This window comes from Pholis gunnellus, assembly GCF_910591455.1.
Source record: "Pholis gunnellus genome assembly, chromosome: 5".
NCBI lineage: Eukaryota > Metazoa > Chordata > Actinopteri > Perciformes > Pholidae > Pholis > Pholis gunnellus.
This window is the reverse complement of record NC_136531.1, coordinates 6,827,826-6,840,465: the sequence shown is the minus strand read 5'-3', so window position 1 is coordinate 6,840,465 and position 12,640 is coordinate 6,827,826. Positions and strand designations below refer to the sequence as shown.

Genomic DNA, 12,640 nt, shown 5'->3' with positions numbered 1-12,640 from the left:
CTGTGCTTTCTCACCTCGCAGGTTCCCGTGGATCACCTGGACCCTGGTCTGGCCTCCTGCCGTGGTTCCGTCATATACATTGAATGTGTTGTAATTCTGTCATGCTGTTCACTCTGTACACATGACATCTATTGCACTTCTGGGATCCCTCCTCTGTTGCTCTCCCACAGGTCTCTTCCTCTTTTCTCCCCGTTAAAGGTTTTCTTTGGGGGAGTTTTTCCTGTTCCGATGTGAGGGTTCCGGAACAAGAGGATGTCGCATGTGTACAGATTGTAAAGCCCTCTGAGGCAAATTTGTAATTTGTGATTTTGTGATACACAAAAATTGAATTGAATTGAATATATATATAATAGTAATTCTATAGTTTGTCATAGTATAGTATGTCTTAAAAAAGTCATACAAAAGTGGTAGCATAGTACCTCACAAATATGTTGTATAAAAAAGTATAGTGTGTCACAAAAATGTCATAATATATTACATCTTTAAAAAAAAATCACAAAAAAGACATATATTGCAAAAAGAATTAACAAACAGCCTGTCTAGAGAATGTCACAAAATCGTTAAAAAAGTTATTGTATAGTATGCCATAAAAAATCATAATATACTCAGTGATACAAATTTTAAAAAGCAATACACAGAGCAGTCACATTTAGTCACATGGTTACAGAGAAAGGCCCCAACCATGGTTCCACTTATCCAAAAACTTGCATTTCCTCATCAGCTAGGTGGTTTAATAGCCGGGCATAACGTCTTCAATTAGCAGTCAGTCAATTAGTGGGTCAGTGATTGCCTCGTAGGTCTGTCGGTGGGTGCTAAGTACAACAGGACTCACTGACTATATAGTACGCCCATATGAAATTTGGTGAAATTCAGCAAAAAAGTCCTTGAAGCACAAAAACTACTTGGTTAGGTTTAGGAAACGGTTCATGGTTATGGTTAAAGTAAGTACGATAATCCTGGACGTTATCTCCGGGGGCGAGTTGAACAGTGTAGTGAAATGGGTGTGTCTCGGTACAGTACGTGTGTCGTGTAGCCTGCAAGCCCTTCTTGTGAGCAAGCTAAGGGTTGTCCTTTTCAGATGACGTCAAATCTAGCAGGATTCCTAAAATAAAATACGCAGAAACTACGCACATGCCTAATGATTCAATTCACGCAAACTTTAGCATATGACCTCTTTGGATAAATATACTTTACAAGCTACTTGTATTATTTTAATACCTCGGAAAATGGTGTTTATGTGCATAAATTGTTGCTAAATTGATTTATTACATTTTAATACATTTTAAAACCTTGTGGACACCCTGTTTAACACCCAATAGTTTTTTTTAAATATCTTCATAAAGAGGTTGTGGAGTCTAATGAAAGTCAGACAGGAAGTGGTTTTATTCCAGCACTGTCCAATCATGTTACTGCAGGTGAGCTTACTGTATATCGTTCTCTGCTTTCTTTCTGCAGGAACATTTTATAATATCATGAACAACTGCATCACCCAGAGTCATCCATCACCCAGAGTCATCATCATCATCGTTATCATAATCAACATCCTCTTACACTGACTTCATCATCAATCATCCTCATCATCACCAGCAGATAAATTGACATTCAAAATGTAGAAATTCCCCTTTGTAGTTCCCATATCATCGCTGCTGTGTTAATAAAATATAATCTTTGCTTTTTCTACAAAGTTTTACACACCGTTATATCACCTGAATAAGCCCTTCTGTACATCTGCTTCTGACTGAATTTCACCCCGCACCCGAACAATAAATCTCTTCAAACGTCAGGTGAGACGGGCCAGCTCTGGTGTCAGACAGCAGGGGGCAATCTCACTCTGCAGACCTGTGAACACATGCTTCATACTCACCTGCGTCTGAACTACCTCTACCCTGAGAATACCAAGACACAGAAAAGGAAAGCTGAATGGGTGAGAAACCGAGCTGACTGAACATTCGATCGGGAGGGATCAGGAATAAAGAGAGGTAGAAACTACTGAAGCCAAGGTCACACTACACCATTTCAACTTGGAGGCTCTAAGCGCAAATTGATTTTACCAACTGTCAGGGATGATTGGATTCAGGCTGGGGAAGGTTTTTCAAACATCAAAAAGATGTCCACGTTTGATTTGACCAGGAAAATACTGCAATCTGAGAATGATCAAGCAACTTCCAGTGGCAGTTTACTGTAGGTTAAGAGGTAGGAAAAAATCTGTGACATGTAAAAACAAAAACTTTCACTCTGTTAGACATAACAAACTCATTTTGCTCCACTTTTGACGAGCTGCTGTACAATTTGGTTTTTTTTCTCGAACAAAATGTGCCTGCATCAATCTACATAAGCGTGCATTTACAAATTAAGCATTTATATATAAAAGTCTTTGTCAGCTTTAACTTTCGTGAATTTGTCACTTAAAAATCTATTTCATCTGTAAACAAACTGTAATTTCTGCACCACAGAGCATGACAATAAGGAATCTTTGAAAAGTAAACAGTTCTGGCAAATGAAAAATGTTATTATGAGACTGGATGAGATGCTGTCTTTCAAACTGGAAAAACTGTTCGACTCAGAACAGAGACAGCAGTTGTTTTGACAATTAATCAATCATCATGGTTTGATGGTTCAGGACTCTCATATGTGGAGATTTTAGGCTTTTCCTTTTCTAACATCATAGTGAATTGAAAATCTTTCTCATGTTTTATAGACCAAGAAATGAATTGATTTTTCAAGAAAATAATCTGCAAATTACTCAATAACTAAAATAAACGTTAGTGGCTGTGTTATCTCTTTGTCACGATGTCTATGTGTACATGAGTAGATCAGTCAGTAACTTAACCTGTGTTGCACTTCTGGGTACATTTGTCTTGTCCTCTGACCTAGGCTTGAGGTGCAAGGAAAAGGACGAGAGTGAGGGCAGAGGGAAGACAGCAAGCAAGCGGAAGGTTAATGTTTGAGTAAATATAGCAGGGGAGTGACTACTCTGTCTGAACTAAAGCTAGGACTATGATAGAAGTAAAGGAAACGTCTTCTTTGTGTGCATCTTGTGTGCAAATAGCACAACGGGTAAGAGTCTTTGAACACATACACAATCACACACACACACAGTCCGAAAGATTTCTTCTCGAACACCCGGTGAAAATCTTGTGATTGGATGGGACGAGGCGAGGGGCGGGTCCCAAAACAGGTATCCTTCTTGCTTTGGATTGCGGCTCCCGCCCCTCTTGTGTGCTTCAGCAGCACTTCAGATTCCTCCACTTTTAACAGAATAACCAATCCACCGACATTGTGTTCTTTTAGTCGTCCACAGAACTCTCCTCTGGTTGAGCGATGGTTGTGGCATCAAATGACAGAGTCCGCCTTCTCAGCTCAACACTGCTGTCCATCAGCTGCGTAGCCATAGTGACCGGCTCCTCTCCTGGCGGCGGGCTCATCCTCTGCTTCCTGTTCCCGCCCGACACCGGAGACACTGATTGACTGAGGCGGCTCCTGTGCTCCACGGGGCTCGGGGTAAGGTGTCTGCTTTTGTGTGAGGAGCTGGGAGGGAGCTGTGTGTGTGAGTGTGCATCAACAGAACTTGTAATACGACTGACTTCCTCGTCTGCGTCGTCCAACTGGGGGCCCGGGTCCGATAAGACGGATTCACCGCTGGGGACCTTCAGACTGGACAGCCTCTGCAGGCTGACGGGCCTCGTCTCGACACCTGTTTCTGGCTGCGAAGCGCAGATGGCCTGCTCGGGTACGTCTTCTTGCCCAGTGGTTTCACTGTGGCTCCGGCTGTGGCTCCTGCATGAGATGACCCTCTGGGGGTGCGTATACTTCAGTGTGTGTACACTGGACGATCGCTGGCGTGGTGGTGTGGAAGACACAGCGGCCACAGTGGGGTGAGACTCAGCCAGATCGTCAGCTGAACCACTCTGATCCAGAGAGTCACAGCGCACGGCCTCCTGCAGACACAAGACGTGCACACAAACACACACATAGAACACACAAACCTCGTCATGTCTTGGGCGAGTAAAATATAAATCAAAAAATCTAAAATTGTCAGGAAATGGTTGAAAATGTAAAGATAAAATTAGCAAAAACACTGTGTGAACACAAGAAAAGAGAAGAAGAAGCGGCGCTAATAACACACCTGTCTCCGTAACGGTCTGCTTGCCGTGTGGAAGGATGCTGGTCTCCTCAGGACTGAACTATCTGGAACGTATGAGGGACTCAGCTTGTTTCTGTCTAAACTGTCTTCAGGACTGAGCCACTGAGAAGGACGTCTGCTGGCACTGTGGGTGGGACTCAGTCTAAGCGAGGAATTTCTCTCTATACTGTGGCTGGACATGAGTTTGTCTGTGTTGTGGTCTGGATTGAGCCTGTATCCGTCCATACTGCGAGTAGAGCTGAGTCTGTGTCTGTTTATTCGATGGGCCGGGCTGAACCTGCATCCATCTATACTTTGAGCTGAACTGAGCCTGTGTCTGCTTATTCTGTCAGCCGGACTAAACCTGCTGCCCTCGATACTGTCAGCTGGACTGAGTCTGTGTGAGGGGTGTCTGTCAATGCTCTGAGACGTGCTGAGGAAGATCTTTGGCCTCGAGCTGCGTCCAGTCCCCAGTGAAGCATGGCTGATGACCGGCAGAGCCCCAGGAACCTGCAGCAGTGAGCCACTGGAGCCCAGAGATGACATGGAGCCTACAGAAAACAATGTGTCAAAGATCACATGGATACATTGATGACAAGAAAACTAGAAGAACCACCCTGGGTTGTATGCAAAAAAAAAAGAAGTTATGTTGCAGTTTATATCCATGTCTTTCGAAAATGTCACCATTTTATCTTATTTGACATTTGTGCATAATGTATTCTTTGGATATCAGAATCAGCTTTATTGGCCATGCACGCGTACGCATACAAGGAATTTGACTCCGGTTTTTCATTGCTCTCCACGTACATACACAGAATTTACAGATAAACAGGAAAATAAAATGTAAATATATAAAAAAATAAAATGAAAACAGGGACAACAAAAAAACAGATGTAAGCATAAACATTTAACGACTATGTACAGTATAAATATAAATATATATCCAAAAAGTATACATATATATATGTATATGAACATAACCCTATACAACAACAGTGTCCATGGAATTAAGGTGATAGCGCAGAATCGAGGTAATAGTGCAGTTTGCCTGATTAATTGTTCATCAGAGTGGGATAGACTTTTCGGTCACAGTGACCTTCGATCACCAAAATATAATCAGTTCAGCCTTGAATCCAAGTAGTCGTTTGTGCCAAACTTAAAAGAAATTTGCTCAAGGCGTTCCTGAGATATCAAAAGAATGGGACATGCGTGAGTTCACAGTGACATTAACCTTTGACCACCAAAATCTAATCAGTTCTTCCTCGAGTCCAGGAGGACGTTTGTGCCAGGTCTGAAGTAATTACCCACAGGTGTTGCTGACATATCACGTTCAAGAGAATGGATAGGCCAGATTTTGCTGTTGGAGATATTATTTAATTGCCGGTAAAACCCCTCCTTACAAATGATTTTGTAAATGTTTTCCAAATATATACGTAAATACTATACCGTATATCCGACAATCATACAAGACGGAAAGTAACCAGATCATTTAATGACTCATTTTCATACATTCACTCTAGATTCACTCTACTGCCCATATTCTATATTTTTCCTACAGTCAACAAATCACAAAACAAGACCAAAAACAAAAATCAACTGATCCTATTAACAAGTTCAGTCTGTTTATCCAAAGCCTGACATCATGTATTCTTCTGTGCCATAGAGCTTCATAGTTGTCCAAGAACTATTACAAATACATCAACGAGCCACCCGAGTGACGTGTTGCTTCATTACTATGAACATAAACACTGCAGTTTATTTTGAGTCAACACACCATGTCTGCTGCTGTAAATGCTATGTATTAATCTACAGCTGAAAATAGGCCGCATCAATTACACTCCTGTACGAGTAAGTAGCCCTGCTGCTTTAGGGAATAGTTTGGCATTTAATGAATATTTTCTAAATGTGTTTTGTTTTTTGTCACAAACTACATACATTGTACCTTTGTGATTGTGAGCACTGTTTCATACAATCTCGGTACAGTTCACTTATATTGTGCACATAAATAAACCTCAAGTGTTTTGCCGGTTAGACCACTTTGTCACTAATAGTGAAATATCCATCTCTCTCTCTAAGGTCTGTAATAATAGTGCCTCTTGTTGTGCTGCATCACATCTCAACAGCCTTCCCTATGCTATTTATGGAAGCAATAACCTTTACAGCAATCAGTTAGTGGCTCTAGCACAGTGAGTGAAATGTTCCTTAATTTAATTGGCTATAAACAACCAAATTACCTGAGTAGCTGTAGCCGGAGTACGCCTCGTGGCAAATGGGAGGATAAGGGGAGCATCTGAGTGGCTGGACGTAGCTGTCGCTGGGGAGAGACAGCATGCGTCCTATGCTCAGCAGGTTGCCATGGGAACAATCCTCATCCTCAGCCTGCACCTGCCAAACAAGACCATCACACCGCTGTCAACGTTATTGTCACCGTCCTTCCCCTTCCACACACGCAGAAATAAGAAACACAAACTCTGTCCGTTACCTGAGCAGGTGTGCCCACATTTGGCACCAGGTCTCCGCCCACAGACGCAGTACTGAGGCGACGGCTGGCCTCCTCCCTCTCCCTCATCTCTTCCCGCTCCTTCCTCTCCTCTATCTCATCCAGCAGCGCCTCCTTGTTGCTCTCCTCCAGGTGCTTCATGAGAACGGCTACGACCACGTTGACCAGCACGAACTGAGCCGTTAGGACGAAGGTGACGAAGTAAATGGGAGAGATCAGGGGCAGGTAGGTGAGGCAGTGGCGTTCCTGCGGGCGACACTCTCTCAACGTGTCCTGGACGCCGGGGTTTAGAGAGGAGGATAGAGATTATTAAACAATGTTGAAAAATGAAAATAGATAAAGTGATTTAAGGTGATAGTCAGATATATTCATGCACTTTGTTGTATTTCCTCTCTTCTCCGACAGGGGGAGATGTGGATCTGAGTGTGAACAGACCTTGAGCCTGTCACAGAAGAATAATACACTCTCCTAAACCTCTAATGTCAGCAGCTCTTATGCTGTCATAAATACAGTGATCTCCTCTCTGCTTAATACAACGCCTGTCTTGGAACCGGTGCTTTGAGACAGACACAAACATGGACTTTCTCATCTATCCATCTTCTTTTAAAAAAAAAAAAAAAAAGCAGAGGAAGAAAAATAACCTTCATAATCCCATTCCAGTTGTCCCCGGTAGACACCCTGAAGAGTGTGAGGAAAGCCATGCCGAAGTTGTCAAAGGTAGCGTGGCGGCTAAGACCCTCACACGGGTTCTCATCGGAACACTCTGAAAGAGGATGAAAAGAGGAAAAGAGTATTAGAGGCAGGAAGTGTGAGAGAGGAAGGCTATGGAAGAGAAGAAAGAGAACTTTGTGTAGATTAGACCGCTCATTAGAACACTGATTCTAAATTGACATAATTAATGTATGTAACAACGAAATTTATGCATGTTACGTAATCTACGGATATCTCACCAGAGTCAGCTGAGGCACACACTCTCTCGCGCACATCTGTGCATCCACATCGATATATATGTGCATGCACTCACATGCTTGCACATACACACATGCATGCACGTACACACACACACACACACTAACCCAGTTTTCCAAAGAGCTCAACTCCCAGAGCTGCATAGATGAAGAACAGCAACATGAAGAGCAGACCCAGATTCCCCACCTAGACAGACATATTACACGCACACACAGATATATACAGTGTATGATAGACAGAAAAAAGGACATGTACAGTATACACCGAGAGAGACGCAAACATGCAAACAGATAGAGAGAGACCATAGACAGAGGCTGCTGAACCTTATTGCAATGAGGTTTCCTACATCTTAAAAACACATTAGGAGCCGTCATGATACCTGGAGTTGAATCATACCATTGCAAAATTGGTATGATTTCATTGATATCAGTGCAAAATTTTGTTTGCACTTTCATACCCTGGATCCAGTCCTCATGAACCACAAACTCGCTTGTTTATTCTAATAATAAAGCCTTTCACGGGGACTTGGCTGGCCTACCCCCATGGTGGGAGGTATGGAGATGTCTGATTAGATGACGGCTAAACCTATTGATGAAGTTCACTTGGACACCACTGCAAAGACCTGGGTTCAATCCCCTGCAATGATCTGTCACTTCAAAGACATTTGGCATTATTCGTGGGTGGGAAGGCAGTAAAGGATCATGGGTATTTTGCTGCAAAAATTAAAGTGGTTAGAATTTAGCTGCATTTCAGGAGCAAGGACACAAACTGTTCAGAAATGTCTACTTGCCCACCATAAATGTTGTCATTTACTGTGTCCCACCTTCCCTCTTTCCTCTCTACCCTCTCATTTCTGATAGGGTCCCCTGAGGGTCCGCTGAGCCCAGGAGCTGTGATAGATCCTTCCTGAAGCCTTCCACCAGAGCGCATCATCCCATCCATCATTCTCACCAATTACTTGTCTCACATTTCACATTCAAACACTCAATAGCAGCTTGAGTTAAATGCTAATTTTAATATGCTGTGAAAAGATATTCAGCAGTAATGTTTACCATGTTCACCATCTTAGTTTGGTGTGCTAACATGCTAGCATTAGCTTGTTAGCACTAAACCCAAAATACATAGTCTGATAATGGTACTAGATAAAAGGTTAAGGGATAACAGAAGTTATCACAATTCATCCTGAATGTGTTTAGCAGAATACATGACAATCTATCTAGTTGTTGTGGACAGATATTAAACCTCATGTTGGCGCTAGAGGGAAAATCAGGGGCTCACTATAGTCATTAGGCTTTATCCACCTGTGACCATGCATATCTGTACACAACAATCCATCCAATAGTTGCAATATTTCAGTCTGGATCAAAAAGGTGGACCGACCTAACGACATTGCCGTCGAGCCATTAAATGTGTCTAAAGACAGTTACGTGTGTATCTCAGTTGACGGTTTAGTCCTTGCTTGTGGAGTCTCTTGTACACCAACAATAGCACTGCGTCAACAACAACAAATAAAGCCGCATCCTGAATGAGACAGGTGACATCGTAGAGGCTTCGAGCAAAAAAAAAAAGCTTGAATCAGGCCTCATAAATCACTTTTGCCGCATCCCAGAGCAATGTCACCTGGAAATGCTCTGCTTTCGCCAACCAGATGCAATTATCCATACCTGGTAGAATATGTGGCTAATTTTACTTGTTGCCTCACAAGCAACTATAAAGTGGAGAAAAATGTTGCTGCTGTGACAATATGACAAGAGTTTTACAATCCTGCCTAAAAGGAGAATAAATTGCTGTGCGGTGTCTCTGTGGTGATAAGCTTTCAGACTGGACTCTCTGATTCATATTTTATCTTCTCGCTGACATTCAGTCGCAAAACAATCGCACCAAAGCAGCTGTGAAGTTATGTGCCACACTGATACATTTAAGCATCAACCATTAGCCTTTGGCTAAACATGAGGATGTCGTCACACTTGTTTGGTGGTTATTTAGCGTCACTGAACAGTCTGTTGGGGGAATGTCAGTAAATCATGGAGGGGGGCAGTCAGTGCCAGGCCTGATAAATCACTGAATAAAACAAGCTGTCTGCAATTGTTCAGATCTGGAAACCAGGCTCAGAGTTAAAGAGACACGGTATATTTCACAGCGGCAGTGCCGCCTCTTACCTGAGGCAGAGCTTGTATCACTGTGTCCAACAGAGCTCTCATTCCTGTCGCCATCTTCAACAGCTTCAACACTGAAACATTGTAATGTGTCAGCTCTCATCAGCCACATATCATCATGTTTTTTTGTTTTTGTGTTTGTGTCACTGTGAGTGTGTGTGTGTGTGTGTACCTCTTGTTATCCTGAGGACTCTCATGATGCGTATGATGGTAGGGTTGATGGGGAGGGAAGCATTCAGGTCTATTTCTTCCAGTGCGATTCCCATGATTGACAACAACACAATGGAGAGATCCAACTGGTTCCATCTTGACACACACACACACACACACACACACACACACACACACACACACACACACACACAAACAAACAAACAATTTCAGTTTCTGTAAGGATGAAGTTTGTGAGTGTCTTTGTATTGATGTGAGAGCTTGAATACCTCTCTTTGAAAAAGCGGCGCAGGCCAAAGGCGATGAGTTTGAGGATTGTCTCGATGACAAAAATCACGGTGAAGACGTAATTGCAGTACTTCAGTATCTCCTCGAAGTACTGCAGGACACAAGACACACACACTTTAAACAAGCCCGCTGTCGCTGTACTGTACGACCGCATACCGCTTCATTACTATGGTTCTAGGGCAGGTGGTGGAAGGTGTTGCCATGGTTACCGGAGGCTGATTGTAGTGCTCCATGCTCATGGTGAGGAGGTTTGTGAAGATGATGATGGTGATGAAGAGGTCCAGGTAGTGGCTGGTGCACACGGTGTGGATGGATCGACGCAGTGGGGAGTAGTCAGCGTAGTACGGCTTTTCCTGGGCCCCTGCGTTTCACACACACACACACACACACCACACACACACACACACACGCACACACACACACACACACACACACACACACACACACACACACACACACACACACACACACACGTCATTAAATGCTTCTGAAAGAAAAGCAAAATATGGTGTATGAAGTCACCGATGAAGTGGATGCCAAGTGGCGCACTGCTTTGTGTGTGAGTGTGCATATATGTGTGCGTGTGAGTGAGCATATGTGTGTTCAGACTAAAAGTGCCACCTCAGGAATTCAATCCTATCCATCACGCACACACACACACACAGGCGCACTGCATGGCACCTCAAGGTGTCTTTGGGCAAAAACTCTCGCTGTCTGCTGCCAGACAGTTAACTGACTAAGAGGAAAGCACTACTAGAGATTGCACTGCAGAGAGAGTAGGACGGAGTGAGACAGAAAGGAGGTAGAGAACGTGTGTGCTGTAGAAGTGTGTATCTGAGCATAATATGGGCAGAAAGTATGCATGTACTCGTACAGTATGTATGCGGAGAAAAGAGGTTTATCGTGTGTCTAATATTATAGCCACCATAAATGGCCAGAAGTATGTGGACGTCCCTGTCTCGTGTACGTTTGGTGGGGCCTAGCCCTGAAGTTTAAGTTAGGGATCCCACTTTAGAAAAATAATAATGCCGCAGCGTACAATGACCGTTTAGACGATAGTGTGATTCCAAATCTGTGGCAACACTTTGAGGAAGTTCCTTTCCTATTTCAAACTTGGCTGCATGAAGACAATGGAACAGCATTGAAGGCCGCAGCGCCCCACTCATCCCTATGAAAGTTGCTCAGTGGCGCATGTAACAAAAAACGCTTGACTTCCAAGTATAAAATTATCCGCATCTTCCGACAATCTTCTGCATCCATGTGTCCCATAGAGCAAGAGCAGTAGCGTTTCCTTTAACCGTGCCTTCCAGCCCTCGGTCTAGCCTTGTTCTCAGGAAATAACTCGGTTATCAGTGCATTTTACAACTTGTAGGACCTAATGATTTAAATAAGGGCTATTCAAGTCTCTTTCCCGTTGTAAGTCTATGGGGGAAAGTATTTTTGGTCCCCATGGCATCACATGACAGACACAGAAAGGATATTTGTTAGATTGGTCACGATGTAAAATTTGCTTCAAAGCCTAGAACTACTCTTGAATGCTTGATTTCAACCCGACAATGTCCTGCTACATAAAGCAAGGTCCATGAAGAAATGGTTTTCCACAGAGCCTAGATCTCGACCCCATGACACACCTATAGAATAAACTGGAACGTCAGCTGAGAGCCGGGCCTTATGGCCCAACATCAATGCCAGACCTCACTAATCCTGGATATACACTCGATGAAGCTGCATCATATTCTGGTTGCGCCCCGTTTCCAATGTTCATTGGAAGCATTTCAAAGGGGGAGAGTCTTAAAATGGTTCTGTTCTTTAGAAGCCTTTTCAATATAGTTTAGAGCAGGTTGACTTAAATTGTTTGTGTTGTGCTTTACTAGCATAATGATTACACATTTGCATGTGGAAAATTAAGTGTTTAAGGCTGTAATACATTACACACAGCTTGCCGTCGTATTTTCATTTTGTGCCTGTATTATATTATAAATGATAAAATCCTTCACAAACATTGAAGAGGAAGTGACTAAAAAAAACCAAGAAAAACATTTTTGTGATATGTCTGTTAATCGCCAAAGTTAATCGCCAATGCAGGCATCATTACACGTCAAATTGGAATTACGATCACATACGGGTGTAATGTTCATGTGTCCACACACTTCTGGCCATATACTGCATGTCTGTCATTCCCCATCCCCTCCCGTTATCTCACTTCTCCTCCTCTTCTCCATCCGCTTCTGACGTTTCTCCTCCCTCATCCGCGCCTCCTCCTCCTCCTGCTGCTGGCGACACTTGTGAAAGTTTTCCACCACCACGCCCACAAACATGTTAAGCACAAAGAAGCTGACGATGAGGAGGAAAGAGATGAAAAACAGCAGCATCCAGGGGTTGTTGTTTCTTATTGGCTGCAGAGAGACACATAGAGGGATAATGGAAAAAGAC

General features: G+C 43.1%; 1 protein-coding gene across 1 annotated transcript in view; it reads right to left on the bottom strand.

Annotated features, from left to right (window-relative positions):
• Positions 1–3,287: 3,287 nt before the first annotated feature.
• Positions 3,288–12,640, bottom strand: part of LOC306695572 (voltage-dependent T-type calcium channel subunit alpha-1H-like) — a gene marked incomplete at its 3' end in the record, with an annotated part of 38,883 nt that continues 29,530 nt past the window's right edge. The window contains exons 24-34 of the mRNA XM_079158835.1: positions 12,411–12,603; positions 10,417–10,568; positions 10,189–10,298; positions 9,921–10,054; positions 9,752–9,822; positions 7,700–7,778; positions 7,265–7,386; positions 6,606–6,896; positions 6,358–6,508; positions 4,127–4,674; positions 3,288–3,938 (exon numbers count right to left, since the gene is read on the bottom strand). Of these exons, the coding sequence (XP_079014961.1) occupies positions 3,288–3,938; positions 4,127–4,674; positions 6,358–6,508; positions 6,606–6,896; positions 7,265–7,386; positions 7,700–7,778; positions 9,752–9,822; positions 9,921–10,054; positions 10,189–10,298; positions 10,417–10,568; positions 12,411–12,603 (2,502 nt within the window). The remainder of the gene's footprint in view (positions 3,939–4,126; positions 4,675–6,357; positions 6,509–6,605; positions 6,897–7,264; positions 7,387–7,699; positions 7,779–9,751; positions 9,823–9,920; positions 10,055–10,188; positions 10,299–10,416; positions 10,569–12,410; positions 12,604–12,640) is intronic.